The 23,814-nt window shown below is 33.0% G+C and overlaps 2 protein-coding genes across 4 annotated transcripts in view; both read right to left on the reverse strand.

Moving 5' to 3' along the window:
• The window catches only part of LOC127732648 (sulfotransferase 1B1-like), a 106,848-nt gene extending 99,402 nt beyond the window's left edge, over window positions 1–7,446 (reverse strand). Inside the window, exons 1-3 of one of the 3 annotated variants that reach the window (XM_052241763.1) lie at window positions 7,273–7,446; window positions 2,282–2,456; window positions 1,237–1,557 (exon numbers count right to left, since the gene is read on the reverse strand). In XM_052241763.1, coding sequence (XP_052097723.1) covers window positions 1,237–1,557; window positions 2,282–2,456 — 496 coding nt within the window. In that variant the 5' untranslated portion in view covers window positions 7,273–7,446. The remainder of the gene's footprint in view (window positions 1–1,236; window positions 1,558–2,281; window positions 2,457–7,272) is intronic. The other 2 variants (XM_052241761.1, XM_052241762.1) reach the window with 2 other exon arrangements.
• LOC127732647 (sulfotransferase 1B1-like) overlaps window positions 1–19,844 on the reverse strand; it is a 75,154-nt gene extending 55,310 nt beyond the window's left edge. The window contains exon 1 of the mRNA XM_052241760.1: window positions 19,838–19,844. The gene's annotated coding sequence lies outside the window, so the exon portion shown is untranslated. The remainder of the gene's footprint in view (window positions 1–19,837) is intronic.
• Between the last annotated feature and the right edge of the window lie 3,970 nt (window positions 19,845–23,814).

The following is a 23,814-nucleotide window of genomic DNA, read 5'->3' on the forward strand; positions in this document are numbered from 1 at the left end:
TTACGCCGCATCAGCACAAAAAGGCGATACCGCAGCAAGCACAGACAAAGAGTATTTGAATTTGAATTATACCAAATGTTCTATATGTATGTATGAAAATTGATGCGTTACGTATACTCTCGTCTCGCGTATTAAATTATAAGCCTGGTATCTTTGCTAATTTTTTTTAGTAAAACAACATTGTTTTACGTTATTTATAACAAGACATGTTTTTTCACTGATCTCCGACTAACCAGCTACCCAAGCTGGAGTACATAACCATATCTTAAATCTATTTAAAGAAGTCTGAGCGAAGTTGGAATTATCTTCGTGATGTTAACACCACTCATCGTTATAATAAGGATCGTTTGAAGATTTTTTCCTTGAATTTTGACATTATATATTTATCTCACATCTTACAAAATCTACCCGAATTATTTTGCAAAGAATCCCGCTGAAACCGGTGCTAGGGGCCGTCTTAAACTTGAAGTGAGGTGAGAGTTTTTTTGCTCCGTATTGGAGGCCTCACTGTGACTTTGAGATGAGGAACAGCAATAAAAGTGCTGTTCCTTCGCTTTTTGTATGTTTTTTGCTGTGCATGTACTGATTTTGTGTAATGAATAAATAATTCATATCCTTTGTTTTTCTATCAACATACAATAAAAGGAATCTCAAAATCCAGGAATGTTATTAATTTTCTGAAACATAAAATGCATTTAGAATTTATTTTTCTATGTCCTGCCATGCATTTAAACTTTTGTGGATACACAACTTTGTCTGTACTCAGAGAAGATTTGGTGTAAATACGGCCAAATTTGTCAATTCCTTCTGACGATATAAATAATGAAAAATAAGAAAAGTATAACTGCATTATACTAGTAATGTAGTATTCACTTTGATATTTATCAGTTTAACTATATTTGTTTAATATGAATTATTTCTTCAATGTGGTGCTCATGACTAATGAGTATGGGACTTTTTTGAAGAGAGGGACATAGGAAATTAATTTACCTTGCCGACTAAAAAAAATCACCAAATGTCAATAAAGGGACCATTAGTAGATATTGATACTGCATGGACAAAAATGTGGATGTGTTTTAGATTATTATTTTAAGTGTGAACAACAGTGCATTATTTGTCCCTTGTGGTTTTCCAGACCGCAAATATCATCTTACACATACACCAGTTAACAATATCCCTGGAATTGTTTTGAATTCTCTATTCGGGATTACTCGTGTACATTAAAAAAAAACTTACGATTCCCCTCTAAAAATCTGTTTAAGTAGCCATCCCAAGATCCATCATAGTTATACATATACAATCCACGATGATGGTGATAATATGATACAGCAACATCTTTGGGATTTCTCATAGTATACACTATCTTACATTTCCGTCTAAGAAAATCTTTTGGAAGCATGGAAAAGTAAACATGATTATTCAGTATACGAGGGGACGGTAAAGAATCAAACGCTTCTTTTGACAGGCATTCCATCATGAATTTCATTTTGGAGTGTTCTATCAATTCTGGTTTCTGTGCATACAGCATCTGGATAATTTCCCACACCCAATGGGTTCCTGTTAATAAATAATATTACGAATAAAAGAACTACCACTGAACAATATTTGTAAATCTTGCACGGCCATTTCTTAAAAATACAGTGTCAGGCAAAATAACCTAAATGCGCGGAATAATATGGGATTTATTAAAAACCAAACATTAAAGCTCTAGACTATAACGATTTTTGTCAATGTGAATTATTCAGGTATTAAAAGTTCCTGTGCTTTCAGATTTTAATTTGGGTTCCTGGTGAAGGTCAATCCAGACAAGCGCTTCGGTGGCACCAAATCTATAAAACGTTATTTTCATTTTGAAACCACTGGATAATCAATTTTGTTAAAAACTTAAAAAAACGACAATGTGAATGCATACAAAGATTGTCGTCCAGATGTGAAATAAATTGAACAAAATTGGCTCTACCTTTTTCTTCGCACAATGACTCAGGCAATTTGTCAGTCTCGCTTCAATTTTTTAATTTTAAATTTTATTTTTGCAAACACATTTGTACCACATACTAGCATGATATATCTCTATACTTATATTAAACATGAATGAGATTTTGCAATTTATCTTGCATTATTCCTTTTATCATCATAATTTTTAATTTTTCTAAAAATTTTCTGATCCGTATTAAGTCTTTTTAAACTCACTGCTCTTTGAAGATACTTTGCCCTTACATCTAATATTATAAACATTTGAACGAGACACAGATTAAATTTACATATCGACAATTTTTATTACCAGATTTTGGATAATTACAAAGCAATACGTCATCATCTCTGGCTAAATAATGATCTGCCATTGACCGTAAGTCACTTTCCTGACTGGGAAATTTGAAATTGGGTAAATAGAACCCATCAACATCTAGAACTGTCATGCATTTCCCTTCTGAGTCTAGTAGATTCTTCAGTGGCATCTGAAATATACAGTATCTTGTTTAATATTGGAGGTTGGATACAGAAATTCCAGAAGAATATATGATGATTAATTTGTGTTGGGAACACGTCTTTCTTTGTATCTTTTATTTTCCTTTTACAAGTTATGCATATGTTTACTTCAGAAAAAAAACAAACACGAAAAGTTATTGAATGTATCAGAAATTATTATACCTAACATAACCCAACACGAACACTGCTCATTTGACAACAAACTTTTAACCAATTATGATCAGCTTTTCTGGACGAGAGGGGAACGCATATGGTACATCTGCATGTTGAATTTGTCAGACATAATCAATTGTCGAAATGCGCTTCTGGTGCAGTAGAATGGATAGCATTGATGTTATTTCTATCACTAGGTCGATATCTCTGCTGGGTGGACGGTTAGAAATTTTGAAAATAAGTTTAAATTGAGAAATGTATCTCTCGCATGCATAGCTTTGATTTTTTGTCCAGGTTGGGCTTTAATTGTGGTCTTTTTTGTTTTTATCAGCTTTTTAACGTTTGTATCTAATTTTGGATTTTCAAACATGATGGCCTCGAGCATCGCTAAAGAGACATTAAATTCGAAATGCGCATCTAGTGCAGTAGAATTGATGTTATTTCAACCACTGGGTCGATATCTCTACTGGTGGACTTTTAGTCCCCGAGAGTATCATCAGCCAAGTAGCCAGTACGGATATTCCATGAGGTAGATATCTCTGCCAATGGAATGCTAGTCTCCGTGTGTATTGTCAACTCAGTAACCAGTATACTTTGGTACTGGCATGCAAATACGAATATTGTTTTATTGAAATTTGCTTTTATAAAATTTGGGAAATCGTTTTAAATTGAGAAATGAAACTCCCTCATGCATAACTCTGATTCCTTGTCCAGTTGGGTTTTACTTATAGACCTTTTTGTTTTGATCACGTCTTCAACGTTTGTATTAGATTTTGGTCTAAGTATCATTGAAGAGGCATTAAATTGTCGAAAGCGGGGCAGGGTTGAGCGCCTACAAACATGTTTAACCTGCCACATTCTGTATGTGCCTGTCGCAAGTCAGGAGCCTATAGTACAGTGGCTGTCGTGTGTCTGTCATATTTGTTTTTTTTAAACTGTTCTGTAATAAATTAGGCCATTAGTTTTCTCGTTTGAATTGTTTCGCTTTTCAACTCGGGGTCTTTTATGGCCGACAATACGGTATGGGTTTTCTCATTGTTGAAGGCCGTATGGTGGCCTTTTATTGCTTACTTCCACTTCATTTTAACTCTGGTGGATAGTTGTCTCATCGTTGAAATCATACCACAACTCCTCAACTTTATACGTTAAGTTGTAGTTTTAAACTTTCTGTACACTATAAGATATTATTGTTTACCTTTAATACAGTTAAGTTCGTCTGAATAAACGAAGCAATGTACGAGGACAGAGGTGGGACAATGTATACCAATATTTGTTATTATATGTCTGTTTATGTGATATGGTGCATGCATAATTAATTTATCAAACATTGTATATATTCTATAAGATATACTTGCTTTTGGAATAAAGTATTGTTTTTATTATTATTATTATTATTATTATTATTATTATTATTATTATTATTATTAAAGGTAAATGTTTGAAAACGACTGGATGCTCATAAGCCTTCTATCTTTTGACGCTATACTAGGTAATCTTTAATTTGTTGATTATTAATACTTAAAATTATACACTGTCAAGTCCTTTTAAATGATTAATTACGTGGAACGTGTCTGTACTATTAGACGTGTTAGGAAATTATAAATCTTTAAATGTGGTAACGTATCAAAACACAAAAGAGATTTTTAAAGATTTTAATTACCTGTGCATCAAATGAATATTGTATATAAACTGCATGTAGTACTGAAGTCAACGTATATTTGTTCCTTCCAGATGTCCTTTTGGAAACTTTATTATAGACAATTTCTTTATAAATATTCCTTATGGGACGAGTATTCGATAAAATTTTGGAATAAATATTAGAAATTCCATAATATTTCTTCCATTTGGAACACTATCAGGGGACAAGGGGATTGCAAAAAAGAAATGGATCCAAATGAAAAGAGAGAAGGGAAGCCGTGAGAAAAAAATTGGGGATAAGAGAAACAAATCAGTTGTCCTCCCTTATAAATTAAAGCTACATATACTTGGTATTTTTTCAAAGTTTGCGTTTTCAAAAACAATAGCGACGGACCTTTTGACATACAAGGGGGAATTTACTCGAAGTCAGAACTTATGAACGGGTTGCTAAGAAAAGAAAAAAACCGTCTAATTACATAATATGATGAAAGTACGACGTAAGGTCAATCGAGTGGTTAATAAGGGTATCAATTTTGAGTAAAAAACTCCTCTCACAGTTTTTAATCTTAAGAGCTATCAAATTTGCACAATGCAATTTTTTTAAACGTGGATAGGAATGAGGGCCAAGAATAGGTGGTGTGCGTCTTATTAAAATTTTAGAATAGCATACTAGTACACATGAAGCACGGGGAAACTTTCTACAACCTTGATTATAATAATTTGTTTAATAAATATTCAAGAATGTATCTGCATTACAATGTATATTTCTTTCTACTACATATGTTATGAAAAACAAGAAAGTATAGTTAATTTGATCTCTTTTGCTACCATACATATTTTTCATCCAACCTGGACTGTTTGAAGGACATACTATACATATATGTTTATCCAGTTTCAACTTGAAACATGTTGCATTGTAGTTTCAGAGAAAATCCTAGAATGTCTGCTCCAGTTTTTAAAAAGACCGTCGTGTCTTATTTGTCTCTAGTTTCAGTGTGGAGTTGTCCATTGTTTGGGTTTCTTTTGTCCCCAGTTTTGTCTTTGTCTCTTACTTTTCCTTCTTCATGACTGACTCTACGTTTTTCGATCTTTTCCTCTGTTCAGTTTGACCCGGTTATGCAATCCTGAGGCCTTATGGGAGCGTTAAAAAAGTGCAAGAAACTATACCATTTCATTTTAATTTTGTATCTGCCTATTATTTCTAGAAAAGATTGAAGGCAAATCGTAATTTTTTGAATGTAAAATTAAAAACTTAGAGCGCCACAACGAACACAATATGAAAACATAAAAAAAAACTGAATTTGCGATTATGTGAGTGTCGGTTGTACACGGAACACACTATACATGCTATAAGGCGCTTAAAAATCTTTCAAAGTCATTGGAAGCCAATGGAGTCAACAGAGAGAAAATAATACCCGGACTGGAGAGCTTTTTGCGGGTTTAGTGCAGACACATATTGAACTTATCAAAGAACTGTAATAAAAAAATCAAACTGGCTTACTATGTATTTCATCAATCTAGAAGTGCATACTTGCATTACCATCAATTCCCATTCCCCACCCCGTTCACCCGCTCAAACGTACACCTTTACGTCCTATAATCACAATCTGTGATATCAGAAAATGATTAACATGTTTGATGTTATACTAAGGCGTTCCAAATAAAAAATTAACCAAGACGTGTGTAGGATAGCTGATCAACATTACGCATGTGATTTAAATTTCACCAGTTTGAATCGAAAATCAATGTTTTGACACAGTCTCCGCATTTAAAGTATAATTTTCGTAGAATGTCTATTTATTATTATTTTTAATGCAACATAACCCTTATTCGATTCGTTTCGTGATATCCGATCCTTTTGATGTTGGGGATTCTTAATTCTCTCTTCGCGACTAATATGTTATTGTTCCAGGAGTCAAAACCTCAAACAATATCGTTTAATATAAAAAAAATATCATTATTTGGATTGCTTTGCAAAAGAATTTGAAATTTACAGCAAATATGTGAATCCCTCTTAAACACTACTACACACACATATGAAAATTTAGAAAATCACAAATCCGTCCTCCTTCTTTTGGAATTAACATTCAAAAGGACGATAAAACATATTCCGTCTCATCTTTAGATTGGATATAAAAACTGCATTACAATCCTTATAAAGAACGATATATCAAAACATCTTTCTAAAATCATTCCTATCATTCTTTTTACAGTAGATGGCCTGCAAAAATATCATAATGAGGTATACTCAACTAGTGGTGTAAATCAAATGTGGATTCTTTTAATATCTATAAAGATCTGATCCAAATTCTTTGAATTAATTGAGGTATGTAAACGCCATACTATGGGACATAGCGTATGTTTCTGATTAGAAATGAGAAATTGACAATTGGGAAGTTGAAATCATCACGTTTGTCATAGATTCTAGTTTGAAGTCGTCCAAATGTGTCAATATAGAGGAAAAAATCAAGACATAAAGCAGAGCTTCTAGTTTTTCACAAAGTAAGATTTTTCATGACCTTAAACAAGAAATTCGTATCTATGATTCCCGTTTTTATAGAAAAAGCTCTGTTTAATGAGTCGATGTAATGGATCTTTTAATTGACCATTGGGGATAGTAGTGTGATGCGTAGGAAAATCATACCTTAAGCCTTCATATTCACATTATACGGACTTCATTAACAGGAATGTAATTTTAACGCAAAAATTCCAACAGCATTTTTATGAGGAAGTTAATAACATACAATAAACCCATCAAATGTGCAATACATATAATGTGTTTACTGAATAACACATACAAATATCTATGATACAAAAAAAATGCACCTTTTGCTTATTTCAAATATGTTTTTATCATCAGTGCATGGTGCTCAACATCATCAAAAGTTGATCAGCAATAAGACAAAATAAAACAAATTACAAGTCTTTTAGTTGACTAAAAAGGAAGCAAAAAAGGTAAATATTAAAATAATCAAACAATGTGTTATCACTTACGTTAAAACGATCCGATTCTGTCTACGAACATACGTACCATGTAACACACATGTTAATAGTATGTCAGTTTGTGTAGTTGTGTATTTTATCAATTTTCCTTATCAAGGTGTCAAAGCCTTTCTTAAATATGCGTGTTGAAATATTTCGAGTTTTCCCCAGATTCTAAAAAAATAAACTGTCTTGTGTAAATAGTGTATCTTCATAAAATTAAATTCATTGCAAATAAACGACAATTTCATCCATTTACTTCACATAGTTATACAATTAAGGTTCATGTGGACCCTTTGGCTAAAATGGCTGCGTTTTCACCTCAAAATTTACTTTGAGCACAGACTTACCTGTGCATCTGGAAAAGTTTTAAGGCATAGCAAGCCCTAGATAAATAAAAATTCAAATGCATTTTATGTTTTAGAAAATGTAAATTTAAATTGGATTTTGTCATTCGTCTTTAGAAGTAAGTGATTATATGAAATTGTTTGAACGATAATTTATTTCATATACATGTTGAATAATTATAATCATACAATGGTCTTATCAGTGATCATTAATCAGTGGCCCGGGGGCTGGGGGTTCCGGGAGTTGAAACCTCCTATACGTTTGACCTCAATGCTTTTGTATAGGGACATATGGTTATATGACTTGCATGTGTTGGAAACACCCTTTTAAAAATGGCTGGATCCGCGCCTGATTAGTGGATAATAGGTTCGGACCTACAAAAATATAATGGGGTTTGTTTAAATGAAATATAATCATAGAAGGGTTTATGAAAACTCAGATTTCGGAATAAATGCTGCACCAAAGTCCGTTGAGTTTTACTTATTAACTTTGTAAAAGTCATGCTTGGAGGGGGGCGGGGATAAGAGCGAAATGTATGATCTTACATTTGTAATCATGGTTCGTATCTTCTTGAACACATGTGCACCGCATAAATCAGTAAACAATATCCTTCTGCCATATTCTGTGGAGCTTTTGTTTACTGTTTTTTGTGTTGAACATGTGTTCAAGAAGATTGTTCTAGCTAGTTTATATATGAAGGCATTTCGAATCTTTTTGAAGCGATAAAGCCAGCACAGAAATTAAACATAGTTCAAAAACATAAATATAAACGTCTGGTAGGTTTAAATTATCTAAGTCAGTTAACATCGTTTCAACAAAAATACAGATATCATGTCCCGGCAAAATGTCAATGATACCCGGAGACAACAGTCCTTTCTTCAGCCCACAAACATTTAAGAAACAAAACTTAAGCTATCGTTGTTCAATTATACTCACTATTTACAGTTCCATTACTGGTCGATTTCTTTTTAGATAGTCCTCTTGCACCCTATCTGCCAGAAGTCGGTAGAGCATTTGCGTTCGTAGGACGAGGGACGGCCACTGTCGCTGTCTTTTGCTAGGTGGGTATCACTAGAGTAAGACCCTTTTGGGGTCGTGTCATGATTTGTTGACGAAGATCTGGTACGCTGGTACACTCTGTTCTAAATTCGTCCAATACAGTGCCAGGAATTGAAGCTTGGTGTCTAAGACGAATGATTAACTTTATATATGACTGATTTGAAAACAAATTGCATCAGATTACCAATCAATAAAGTTGTACTTTACTGTATTTGTATGTTTCTATATTATATAAAAGAACATAACAACTTTAAAGCATATAAATAATAAAATATTGGGTACGATTTGTCGGAAATATGAGTTGGTTGAGTACGAGTTGGCTAAGGTACCAGTTGAGATGGATCCACAGCGACCACGTGCGGAATATTGTGGAACTATTTCATTCTTGATTTGTAAAACTTCTTGATTTGTAACTTGTTGATTTGTAACTTGTAGTTTTTCTTGAGAAACGGAACTTCTCATTGGCTGGCAGTGGTAACAATTACACTGACACATTCTCCCAAAACGTGACTTAAACAAAGAAATAACATTTCACAAATTAAGAAATGTGGAATTTCATGTAACGTGTGAAGACAATACGTTAACAAATTAAGAAATCATTAAGAAGTTACATTTCACAAATCAAGAAATGTAGAAATTCATGTTACGGATGGAAAAAAATACATGTTTCAAATTAAGAAATCACATTTTACAAATTAAGAAATTGAATGTTACAAATTAAGAAATGTATAATTCTGACGGATATTCCCTTCCATAATAAAGAGAAGAAAAAACCCACACCATTTCTAGTATATAAACTATAGTCCGACAGTTCCAATATTGTTTTATCAACTTTTTAATGTCCCCAATTTCAAATTCAGATAACAAATTTACCAATCTACTGAAATGAATGGTACGGACTACTTGGAAACGCGATAACGATTTCTTGTCTTTTTGTCATAAATTAAAACGAAGGTTCATGTCTACACCTGCCCTCTTCTTTTTATACATCTCGTCACACAATTCATTCTGTGTCACCGTGAATACATTCTTCCAGCCTCCTACTTTTCCTTATAAATACATATTTTTAAAACAGTTGTAATAAATGCATACCTAGATTTTAAAGGAGAGTACGAGTATAAGAACAATTATTTTCGTTTTTAATTAAAAGAAAGAAGTTTGGAACCCCAATTCAAATGCGAAGGACAAAATTCGAATAAATGAATACTAATATTTGATTGACTAATGTCGTGTGAACATCTGATTGGTACTATTTGATAAATAAATAGAACTTTTGAATTTTTCAAATTCAAAGGGTCAACAAAATTAGCCTTATCAATTCTCCTTAAAGGATGATAATATTTGTAATACAAATAATTTAAATTAAAAAAAAATGGTCACAGTGTACTCATTTTATATCCAGAAAGACAATTAAGTCACTGTAGCAGTTATCTGAAGTCTACACCCCCAATAACTATTCATTGGGGTTTTTTTTCCCCATGAAACCATTTTTTGTCTTTTCTATTCCTTAATATAAAGAAAGAACACACAAGTTGCTGTCTCATGAATCAATTTTTTTATGAATTAAAACTAAATATGTTTACAGTTATGGTATCTCATGGTCCTACATCCTGTCGATACTATGTAGTTTTATTTTGGCATTGCACAATGTCATGCTTTACTGTTTATGACGTATTAACACTAAATACGTTGGAGGTGTATTGATTGATACTTTAGTCTGAGAGAACACGATTTATTTATTATTTGTTATTGGCTTTGATTTAGCTTTCAGTTACTGCAAGAACTCTCAGATAGGTCCTTTATGTCTTTTTTGTTTATGTTAGTTGTATGCTGTTGTTGATACCAATGAGACGAGTCCAGCCATTTCCAACTCCATTTAAAAAAAATTTTTTATGTTGTGCTGTTATACCACTGTCCCAGGTTAGGAGGAGGGTTGCGCCCTCACAAACACGTTTAACCTCACACAAAAACTGCACCAACAGTGTTATGAGGAAGATCGACTTATATCGGCATTACATAAATGCTCATCTGGTGCAGTATAATTGGTAGTGTGATTGTTATTCTACCACTTGGTCGATACCTTGGCGAGTGGACTGTAAGGCCCAGAGGTAATATCCAACCTAGTAAATGTATGGACATGCGGATATTGTGTTTTTGAAATTTGCTTTACACAATTTTGGAAGTTATCTTAAATTAAGAAATATATCTCCCTTTTAAAAGTCCTTCAATCGCTTGTAAAAAATAAGAAGATCAAAGAAACTAGATCATTTAATTTCACATACAGGTATATTGGTGATGTTCTTTCCATTAACAATCCAAACTTTTCTGATTGGGTCCCATTAAAATATCCTCCTAAACTGAAGATTAAAGAAATCACAGATACAGCTTCCTCTGCCTCATTTCTTGCAGCTGCTACTCAGACTTTGTAAATCGGTGATTGAGCCAAAAAATAATGAGCCAGGGTTTTGTCAAAGAACGACTCTCAAAAGGTGCCTACTTCACAAATAATACAAGATGGTCTTGAGTTCTAGATTCTAGGTGCTGAAGTTGTGTATCTTTTTATTTACTTGACAGTTTTCCCTTTGAGATATAATATTCCTTTTGGTCGTTTGACTCTTTCCGTGGCTCGTTATTAGTGCATCTAACTATAGGATTTTTGGCTTTGGACGTGTCTGGTGCAGGTGGGTCCAGAGGTGCCATTCAGATGCAAGAGGTACGGCATTATGTTTTAATGAACTGCATGTACTATCAACTACAAAAACATATTTGATGGCGTCTTTGTCAATTTGCTATGAACTACAATAACTTTATTGTTGTCCTCTTTGTCAGATTTATTTGTATGTTTGTTTGAATTTTCTGGTCAGTTGTGTTGTATGTCTGTGATGCATGTTTACACAGTTTTGGCTGCAGGATCCCAATTATTGTCACATTAACCAATTATGTCTGTTTGGGTTACTCACCCAATCTTGTGAATCTAACGGAACTCTAAACAACTATCATACGAGTAGGAGGTTTAGCTAGCTATAAAACCAGGTTTAACCCATCATTTTCTTCGGAAAATGCCTTTACCAAGTCAGGAATATGACAGTTGTTTTCAAATCGTTCCGTTGTTTAATATAGTCTAACGTTTGATTCTGTCAGTATTATAGACTCCACATTTTTCGAATTTATCTTGGAGCATTTTTGTTAACACTGTTTTCCCCTCGTGCAAATCTCTAATTCCTTGCCCGGCTTTGGCTATAGTTTTGGTTTTATCAGCTCTTCAATTTTTCAATAAGTTTTGGATTTTCGAATAGTTAGTATTTTGGCCTCGAGCATCAATGAAGTGACATTTATTGTCGAAATGTGCATCTGGTGCAGTAAAATTGGTACCGTTAATGTTATTGTTAAGTCGGGGGTTTCAGCTGACTTTACGGTATAGGATTTGTTCATTATTGAAGGCCATATCGATGACCTACAGTTGCTTACACCCAGGTCATTTGGACTCTTTATGGATAATTGTAACTAATGAAAAATATTAAAAAAAAACCAACATCATTGCAAAAAAAAAACAAAGAACAAACACCTTACAGTCTGCAAAACATTACACAGAAAACTAAAGACCGAGCAATACAAACCCCACCAAAATCTGGTGTGATCTTAGGTGCAACTCAAATAAAAACAAATCTTCTACTAAGGGCACCCGCTGTGTTGCTTATGGCAAGTTAAATTTCGATGATAAGAGCGTTCACATGCAGTTATTCAATTGAACCAAACTTAAAAACAAGCATTCTCTTATGGTTGTGGCCTGTTATCTATTTCTTTCATGAAGAGATATTTCATGCATGTTGCTAGGGAGTTTGATACGAAAAGTGATACGAAAACTGCATTAATTTGATTGGCTTATCCAGCATCATTAGACGATATAACGACATTTCCATCGGCTATTCGTTAGGTCATTGATGACTTTCAAAGGTTAAGACGATATACAGTTTGTCCATGGCAACGGACATATGTGATTTGTACTTTTCACCTGAATATTTTCTTTTTGTCGAATTTTATTACATTCTGAAGCGTACAAGAAGTTTTAAAATGATGTTAAAGTTTGACGCAGGAACAGGACATATGACGTCATTCTGGTATGTGCAAAAGACTGGATCAACGATTCGCGGAATTTTTAATTTAACACAATGATAGTGTTGACCATAAGAGAAATATGTTTTAACAACTCGTGAGAATCGGAAACCGCTTGATATCAACTCTCGTTTTTTTTCAATTTAAATAGTAATAATAAACTCGCCGAAGGTTCGTTTATTATTATATTGAAATTAAATAACTCGAGTTGATATCAAGCGATATCAAATTCTCACTCGTTATGAAACCTATAAATATCAATATACATGTTTATGGCTTTAAATATAGTTGAGGTGCATAATAAGGGGAAAGATAATAACAGAAAGGAATTTATCTATTAAAAAGGTAGGTCATAGTCAATGTATCTGAAAGAATAGACATGTATGAAAAAAGTCATCGAAGATACCAGGCTTCGATTTGGAAATCAGGGAAGTCGCTTAGTTTCACTGGTAAATGTTACCTTATTTAAATATTATAAATGGAAATACGAGATTCGATCGTCGGTTATCCACTGTTGCCTCTAATTTACATAAAAATTTCAAAGCTATAACCCGACCCTTATTTTATACGAAACTCTTACTTCTGAATCCAACTCACAAATGACGAGAGACATAAACGTCAATCTCATTTAGCCAGATAGAAAATTCGAACTTCAAAACCACAGCTTAAACACAAAATACTCCATTTGCAGATAATGATGGAATGTTGTTACATAAAAAACGAAAAATTCACCATCTGAATATTTAATTCAGCTCTTGTGTCGTAATTTTCGCTTCAACCGACCCTTACTTGTGATTAACTGGTTATTGATTAAGATCTGAAAGGACCAATGAGTATTAAAGTAGCCTTTCAATGTCGTATTTGATTTAGCCTTCCAACAAATCTGATGTGAGCGCCACTGGTGAGTTTTACGTAGACGAAACGCTCGTCTGCCAGTTAGTTTACAGTGTTAGCTTAGTACTCATACAATTTGTTTTTTTGCATAAGATCAGTTATATTTTACCTCATTATCTGCATATCGGTGAATTGTGTGCGACATCAAATGACTTTAAATACTTTTCGAGTAAATAATAACAAAACAAAATTGATAATAACAAAAATGAAATTATTTATTTATTCATTTAACATTTAAGTCAAAGTAAAATTATTCGAAAGAATAGGCATGTATGAATAAAAGGAAACCGCTAGTAGTTTACCGATATTCAAATCTCGTAAGTCCATTTAGAAGATACAAATCAAAGTAAACAAACTCTGAGGGACTCACATGAACACCAAAAGAAACAAGACAGGTAGCCTCGACAAAGTTAGCGTCTCCTACAATTCATGCATCACTCGTCATGCGAATCTTCACTTAGTCAAAATGTCACAATCGGTTAATAATTATTTACAAATCATATAAATAAGATGTGGTATGAGTGCCAATGGGACCTCTCTCCATCCAAGTCACAATGTATAAAAAAATTAACAATTATAGGTCAAAGTACGGCCTTCAACACGGAGCCTTGGCTCACACCGAACAGCAAGATATTAAGGGTCCCAAATTGACTAGTGTAAAACAATTCAAACAGGAAAACCAACGGTCTAATCTATATAAAAAACGAGAAACGAGAAACACTTATGAACCACACCAACAAACGACAACCACTGAACAACAGGCTCCTGACTTAGGACAAGTGCATAAAAATGCAGCGAGTTTAAACGTTTTAACAGGCGCCAACCTTCACCCTAACCTGAAACAGTGGTGTAACATTACAACATAAAAAGACAAACAACAAAATATTCATTGAAATAGCTTAACTCGATCAAAAAGACATATTCACAAAAACAAGTAAATATACACTGAACGAATAAGTTTGATCTATGACACAATATAAATAAAAAAACATGTATCAATGTCAAAAAGACAACTTTAACCTAGGACAAAATGGCGTTAAATAAAGTAACGTACACAGGTAAATTTAAATATAATAAATTTGTTGTTAGGAGTACGGAAACATTTTTTACAAAATAAATAAATTTGTTGTTCACAGTACGAGTACAGAAGTGAAAATTTATCGTAAAACTAAATACTTATCAAAGGTGGTACATATTAAAAATACTGAGACGATATTTAACACAAAATAAGTAAACATTGAATAACAGAAATGCATTACAAATTGTGTCAACAGGTCAAATAAAAACGAAAGTACGATTTGAGAGTACTCGCAGTTACTGAAAGCTAATTAAAAGCCAAAAACAATTAATAATAAAAAATCATGCATCAGAGACTAAAATCAATTAAAACACATCCCAGGGATTTAGTGTTTTAAGGCCATGGACAGTCAAAGAAGGCATGACTTGTGCAATGCCAAAATAAAAGTATCGACAGGCAATAGGATCGTTAGGATTTAACCTTATAATAAATATGTATCATGTTATATATAGATAAAGCAATCTCTAAATAGAAAATAAACGTGGATGTGTATTTATACCATTTTTCTGGTACCTAAAGATCTAAGACTGCGAAAACATGTTGCTAGTGAGTTGAAACATAGACACATCTTATCGGTCAACCAATTTGTGATTGTGACTGTAAAAAACCTATAAAAACACTGTTCAATTGTGAATAAACTGTTCACCTTTAATTTAAACAAGCAGGCGTACACTATACTCTATGTAAAAATTTCAAAGCTATAACCCAACCTTTATGTCATACGAAAACTCTATGTTTAACACATTTTCCGAGGTTCAAACTTGCAAATGTATAGAGACAACTTAGACAATTGTGAAAATCAAACGTCAAACCAAAAGCTGAAACTATTAATGCGAAAAAACGTAAGAACACAAGGAAACACAAACTTTGATATCATATCAACAAAAAGGATATATACTCCTTACGCAAGTGTCGGTTGAACGTTGTTACAAAAAATTGAAAAGATCCCTATGGAAAAAATTAATTCGTCACTTTCGTCGCACAGTTAAGTTTTCAGCCGACCTTAACTTATGATTTCTATGTAAACTCATTAAAGATACTAGGTTTAAACGATGTCAACGCATCTGGTCTCGTTCCTTTTGCTATTCCCTCGTTTTTTGTTTTTTTCTACCTACATTTTTATCTGCTTAATGGATTCATGAGAATTGAACTATTGTTGCCTCTAATCAATAATTTGGAATCCCAAGACAATAAAAAGTAAAAAAATAAAATCCAAGGAAAATTCAAAGCGGAAAGTCCCTTAACAAATGGCAAAATCAAAAGCTCAAACACAATATATGAATGGAAAACAACTGTTATATTCCTGACTTGGTACAGGCATTTTCTTATGCAGAAAATGGTGGATTAAACCTGGTTTTATAGCTAGCTAAACTTCTCACTTGTATGACAGTCGCATAAAATTCCATCATATTGACTTCAGTGTGTGAGCAAAACAAACAGACATAATACTAGGTAAAAAATGTCAAAAATAAGGGTACAGCAGTCAACATTATGTTCTAATCTTCATCCCTATAAAAACAAACAACTATGTCGACAAAGAAAAAACAAAATGGCATGTAGACACTCTATAGACGAAGCACATAAGCAAAAATGAAAGACAAGAATACATAAAAATAACACAATGGCGGGATGTATAAATACCGAGCCAAGCCAAAAGGATATTACCAAAAATGGACTAAACAGTAAACTTAAGGTTAAAAAAAAATACAAAGACAAATAAAATGAACACTATAAAACGTCATTAAGATGATAAACAACGTTAGTACCTAGAATTTATACTTCAAGACCATCATGTATTATTTGTGAAGTTGATATGGAATATTTATCAGCAAGGTCTTGGTATCTTCCGATGAACTTTTTTAGAAAAAGGACGAGACGTTTTTTGGCATAACCCTGGTTCATCAACTATCTGCTCAGACACTGGTGACGCTTTATAAAGTCTGAGTAGCAGCTGCAAGCTCTTGAATACCGAATGAGTTGGGAAATGTATACAAGACACAATTGTATTTGTGATATCCTTTACATCAAGCTAAAAGGGATACACAGGAACTTAATTTGGTCCAAATTCTTAATTATTCAGTGAAAGGACGACATCCGTATAACATTTCGAATCATTTTTGCTGTAATAATGTACTGAATCTACCGCGTTAGATTATCATCTATAAGTTTGATTAGCACGTAATTCAGAGAAGATCAATTTGGCAAAACTTAACTTTTCTATGATAGAAGTATTTCGTTCTCCAATCCATGATTCCAATGCTATTTAAAAAATAACTAGATTGTAACTCCGTTACTCTCGTTTACAGTTACATGTATGTTAAGCTATTGCTACATACTAAAAGGTTCAATATATATACAAATAATTTGTGGATCAGTTTTGTCATTTAGGGAATGTTCAAAGGGTGTTTATATTAGTTTAGATAACAGCAAGGCATTTAATAACTCTATGCATTAGTGTGTATCTATCTTCAAATGAGTCACAAATATAGATCAGGTCTATACACAAATACTACTGCTAAAAAAATTAAAAGAGGAGGTAAGTTTCCAGAGGGTGAACAATGCATTTATGTAGTTCTAGAAACGTATTTAATATTCGTCAATCCAATAAAGGAACTATGAAAACTTTGAAATGACAAGCTCAAACCACTTCCCATGTTGAAAAGTCCTTCACAGCTAGAAGACTCTTTTTTCAGCCCAGCAGTCAGGATTATTGTGTTGACATGTAATGTCATTGATATGGTCATATATATGAATACACTGTTTACAAAACTATGAATTCTTCGAAATACTAAGGATTTTCTATCCCAAAAATGGATTACCTTAACTGTTCTTGGCAAAACCTTTTGTAATTTTGCGTCCTTAATGCTCTTCAACTTTGTACTTTATTTGGCCTTTATATTTGTTTTTATTCAACAAAGCAATACCGTGTGCATATCTTCATAATGTATGACATGTATAGGATAGTCTTTGTTTTCCTCCAAAACCTTGCACCAATCACGTACATAATCAAACCAAGACTTATAATCAACTGTAAAGTAAGACGAAATACACGTGTTCATCTGTACTATTATTTGTCTGTTTGTTTTTTTATTTTTGGCCATGGCGTTGTCAGTTTGTTTTCGATCTATGAGTTTGACTGTCCCTCTGGTATCTTTCGTAACTCTTTTTCAAATAAACAAAGGTTTGGAATATTTTAATTATAAGACGAAACACTGAACAAATAAAAAAATGCAACGTACCAAGTTAGGAGAAAGTCATGCGTTTTTTCTCTGTACGTATAAGCGTAAAGACACAATTGTAAATTATGATTCACTTTACAAAAACAAATATCCAATTTTCAAAGTGTGGTCTCATGGGTCTATTCATCCTGTCCAACCAGTACTTAGTACAAGCAACTTAATTGATTAACTTTGTTGTCCTAAATATGCATGCAGAATTTGACACTGGATGTTAAGCTAACAACAATTAACCTATGAATCTATCAAGTACATTGTACCTCTAATGACTACATATGAGTCACAATAAATGTTAGCCCAATGGTTTACTTTAATAATTAGCAATAGGTTAATTTGTTACAGATATATTACGGTAGAAGGCTAGACTAAACTTACTGTAGAAAAATACAAGAAATAGAATACAAAACAACGAAAAACTACATAAAGGTACAACAGCCAAATTGACACGGTAAAACACAAAAATTGAAATAAACCATACAGTAAAAGACAAAAAAAAAAAGAAAGAAAGCGAAAAAAAAATGGAGGCCCAGTGTTTAAGTCGTAAAGATCTTTAGCAACTGCAATGACTGTTAACAAAATGACAGTTAAAGAATAATAATGAAGGCCATATTACAGGAAGTCGAAGCATCGCCATTTATATATAGTTTGTGTTTTTAAGCTTTTGCGTTTTTACCTTTTAAATTTTGTGGTGGTAGCTTTTAGAATTAGTTCTTAATATTTTCAATTTTATTTTTATAACCAAACCACTCCGCAACATTTATGTTGTATAAAACAGGGTAGGCTATGTAATTTGCGTGTTTTATTTTCAATTATATAAACGAAATAGGTATTTTTAGCTCATTATTTTCAAATGCTTCATCACACAATAAAATCAAACAAATGATTGGAGAGGAATGGGTTAAGAATCTTTTGTAAAACTAATAAAGATTAAGGTAATATCTTACTTTCTCCTTTCAAATATTTTTCGAGGGAAGAGTTCCAAGATCCAGTATATTCATACATTAATATGTTTCTATGGTGATGATTAAATGACACAGCAACGTCTTTGGATTTCGTACTGTATAAATAATTTTACATTTTCTTCTTAGAAAATCTTTAGGTAGCATCGAGAGGTAAAGATGAGAGCTAAGTATCCTAGGCGATGTCAGACCGTCAGACTTTTCCTTGGGGATACATTCTATCATCCAATCGTCTTTAATCATTTATAAACTCAGCTTTTTGTCTGTATAACATCTGTACTATTTCCCAGATCCAATGTGTTCCTAAAGGATAGAGTAAGACATAGACAGCAATTTAGAATGTTATATTTCAAAATCATTTTTATTCGCAATTATTGGACCTCCGTATGAAACTACAATCCCGTTTTTAGGAAAGTAATGCAATCCGTTATTTCATGTTAATAATTCTGATGAATGATCTTTCGAACATTTTCTTTAAATTCTGCCTTTGAAGTTAAGGGAGGGTGTTTTATTTCCGAACACGACTCCCTTTTGTCCGCAACCAAGTGACCTAAAATGCAATTCCCTAAGCCTAACAACGCAAATCCCCATACCTCAGATTGTGAACATGTTGGGTTGAGCACCGGTAAATTGACGTATAACTGAAAAATTAATGTATGCGTCAATCTGCTAAGTAACTACATATTTAAGCATCTCCACATCTACATACTTAAAATAATTAAATATTTATAGTTCAATACAATGATTATGATGTGGTTATATTTGTATCATTGTGTTATTCAAATGTTCGTATCTAGCGAATTCGTTCCATTTATTTAAATTTCAAATATTTGTTTCAATAGCATGCTAATAGTTTCTTCTAATGTAATAATAATTCGTCAATTTCCTACCTGATTTAGGGTAGTTACAAATCATAATGTCGTCATCTTTGGCCTGCCAGTGATCAACCCTTTTCCGAAAGTCACTTTCTTGACTATCATAACCGAAATTAGGCAAATAATATCCATCAACCTCCAACACCTTAAAATGGTTCCCATCGGAATCTGTTAGATCCGTTAGAGGCATTTTAAGCCAAATATTCTTTTTTTTATTTACCAATAATGCAAACTGATTCTAAATGAAATAAACGTAATCTCTTATCGATCGTTTTAAGACTGAATGATGAAGGCAAATAAATCATTGAACGGACCAATTAAATTATTTCGTTTTATCATGAGCTTGATCTATTGAATTTGTATAAGCCATCAATATTGTTTTAATTGAAGGAAATGATTATGCTGCTTTTAGATATTTTACAAAACTGTTTTCAGAATAGACTCAGCTAGTACTCAGAATTATGTAAAACGATAGCTTATAACAACTAGAATTGTCACTCAACTTTGCACATGGGAGTTTGGATCTAAGTTCCTAAATAATTTCTAAAAGTAATAAATCATGTCAGTACCAAAGCACTTACTACTGAGCTGATGATACCCGCGGTGAATAACAGACCACCAGCAGCGATATCGACCCAGTGTTAGATAATGAAAATACATCGTTAATAAAATTATGCGTCGGAAGCTCTTTTTTTTATTTACCTTAATCGGGAATGCTTAACCAATTAAATTGAGAATGGAAACGGGGAATGTCTCAAAGAGACAACAAACCGACAAAAAAGCAGAAAACATCCCAAGGCCACCAATGGGTCTTCAACACAGCGAATAATAGGATTTATAAGTACTTGAATACGTGAAGCGGTATATGGTTGATTGTATAATTTAAATGCTACATTGTGTCCGTCAATTTCCCATTCATAAATGATGTAATAAAACTAAGGCTAAGATTGCTGCAACTCAAACAGGCAAAACACTTTAATAATATCTTTGAATATTGTTGTATCGGTACTAACACTGATTTTGTTATTAACAAATCAAAAGATAATTGAAAATGTATAGCTTTACGGTAATTAACACTTACGGTCCTATACACTTTTTTCTCTGACTGTTTGTGACGTCTTTATACTAAATGCATTGGGTGTGTTCTGATTGATATTTTAGTTTGGAAAACATAATTTATTTATAACTTGTTAGTGGCTTCGTACTAGCTTTTAGTAACTATCAGTTCTCTTAGATCTGTACTTTGCGTCTTATGTCTTTTTGTTAGTTGTGCTTCGTTCCAATCTACATCCATTTACAACCGATGTTAAAGTCTCTCTGATGTTGTGCTGTTACACCACTGTCCAAGGTTAAGGGCGCTTGCCAACAAATTTAACCTAGCTTCATGTTGAGTGTGGCTGTCTAAAACTAGGAGCCTGTAATTCAGTGGTTGTCGTTTGTTGCTGTCTATCATATTTGTTTATCGTTTATTATTTTGTACATAAAGAAGGTTCGTTTGACTTGATTTACATTTTTTATATGTAGGTGCCCTTTAGAGTTTACTACACAGCTACTTTTAGATGTGTTCTTTTCAGTAATATAATTTCAAAGTACTAAAAAATTACCTAAATTATGTAGTAGTGATGTATTACTTCCAGACTAGTAATAAACATATGCTAAAAGTTTACCAATTCAACACTGTAATTAGATCTTTGAAAGTTGTTTTATTGGTATACATATTGTTTTTGTCATCAGTAAATTAAAACCATACTAAATTTTATTGTCATACACATATTCACATTCACGGTACTACAATCTGTCGATACCTATATTTTGGCATGCACAAGGTCATGTTTTTCTCTGACTGTTAATGACGTCTTCACACTAAATCCATTTAATGATGGATGTGTACTGATTGATATTCTAGTCTTAAATTCATAATTTTTTAATTAGTTTACATTGGCTTTGAACTAGCTGTCAATAGCTGCAAATGCTCTCAGATCTGTACTTTGTGTCTTTTTTGTTTTTCGGAATGTATGTATACCCAGCCACGTCCGGTGTATGCTTTTGTTAGACGTTTTTCTGCTTTGTACCGATCTGATGAGTTAAACCTTTTTCAACTGATTTTGATAGTTTATTCTTATGATATACTGTTACACCACTATCCCAGGTTAGGGGGAGGGTCGGCGCCTTCAAACATGTTTAACCCCGCCACATTCTAATGTGCCTGTCCAAAGTCAGGAGCCTGAAGTTCAGTGGTTGTCGTTGGTTCATTGTCATATTTGTTTTTCGTAAATTGTTTTGTTATAAATTAGGCCGTTCTTTTCGCAATTGAATTGTTTCATATTTTTCATGTCGGGGCATTTTATAGCCGACTATATGGTATGGGTTTTTCTCATTGTTAAAAGCCGTACGGTTGCCTATAATTATTTACATCCACTTCATTTGAACTTTGGTGGATAGTTGTCTCATTGGCAATCATACCACATCTCCTTATTTTTATAGTGTACTATTTTAGAATCATTGCATAAATAATCGTATTAAATTTGTACTACAAACTGAAATACCAGGCTTGTTATCCGTATCATAGTACTAAGAAGGTACAATAAATAAAAAGTACTTCTATTTTACTATATCTTGATATGAAATTTTACTAAAACGTCATTTGGTCACTTGTGGTTAGTTGACTCATTTGCAATCATACTTAATTCCTTATTTTATCAAACAACAGTTTTGACATTCCTGTTTTTGCCCTGTTGGCTGTTATGCTTTCATGTAATTTGTAACTTTTGCTTTCCAATCTTTTGTCTCTAGTGTACTTGATAATGTCATTCCAAAACACGTGTTGTTCTCCTGGTATTAGATATCATACGTTTCTTTTGATTAAAAGGCTGCCAAACATTTTCAGAATACTGAACTGATGTAATCTATCCAAATATTTTAAACTAAAACTATAAATTTCGTTTGCCGGAAGAGCTTTTGTGGATTTATCTACATCATTAACGCCCAAACACAAACATTTGAAAGACAGGGATGCATAAATACATAGAAACGTTAGGAGCTTTATGACCAAAAGAGACATAAAAAGAATAGCCAAATTCAGCTTAGGTCAACTTTGCACGAGGTAGGTGGAATTTTACTTTCTTAGTAATTTCTTAATTTGTAAACAGCGATATTTCGAAAAAGTATGTTATAAATCATGTCAGTACCCAAGCACAGACTACTGAGCTGATGATACCCTCTGGGACTAACATCCATCATCAATGGTATAGACCAAGTACATCGGGCATTATCGAAGAGATATTATATGATATATTAAAGAGCTAGCTTATTATTCTAATAAACTTATATACTTTCCGACATACATACGACGTTTCGAAAATATGTTACCTCCTCTGTATATCAGTCATTTAGTTGCCATTATTGAAAGATGAAATTATAAATAGACATGGAATGAAAAAACTTCTTCCGAACGTATTAACATTTGACTTCGAAGAGTATTGTCTTTGACCTTTTTGTTAGACTATGTTCATTTAAACTAGGACTAATATATTAGTGTAATAGTCCCAGATTTTAAAGATTTATTTTTAACTCAACTTTAGCTATAAATTAAATAAAGAAAGAATGTGTCTGAGAACACGAATGCCCCCGCTCAAGCTTGCTTATGGTATGTGAAAATACTTTTGGGACGGACGGACGGACGGGCGGACGGTCAAGGGTAACACTTAATGTTAACTATGGCCTGATGTTTCATGGACCCATTTGCAGGGTCTGTTTCTGTATGTTACTAAATTAGTTATAACATAACTATGTATTGATCGTATTTTAAACAACACTAACTCATACTCGAGACATTGGGGATAAATTTGCAAATAGTCCAAAGCGTACTGAACTTCAACGTCGGTACTATACATGACTTCCTCCAGAGTCTGAACGGTATTTTATCGTGTCGTAATCGTATGAACAGCATCTGAACTGAACTTAATGTGAACCTTATTTGACCATCCTAAAAT

Source organism: Mytilus californianus, unplaced genomic scaffold (genome assembly GCF_021869535.1).
Source record: "Mytilus californianus isolate M0D057914Y unplaced genomic scaffold, xbMytCali1.0.p SCAF_26, whole genome shotgun sequence".
Taxonomy (NCBI): Eukaryota; Metazoa; Mollusca; class Bivalvia; order Mytilida; family Mytilidae; genus Mytilus; species Mytilus californianus.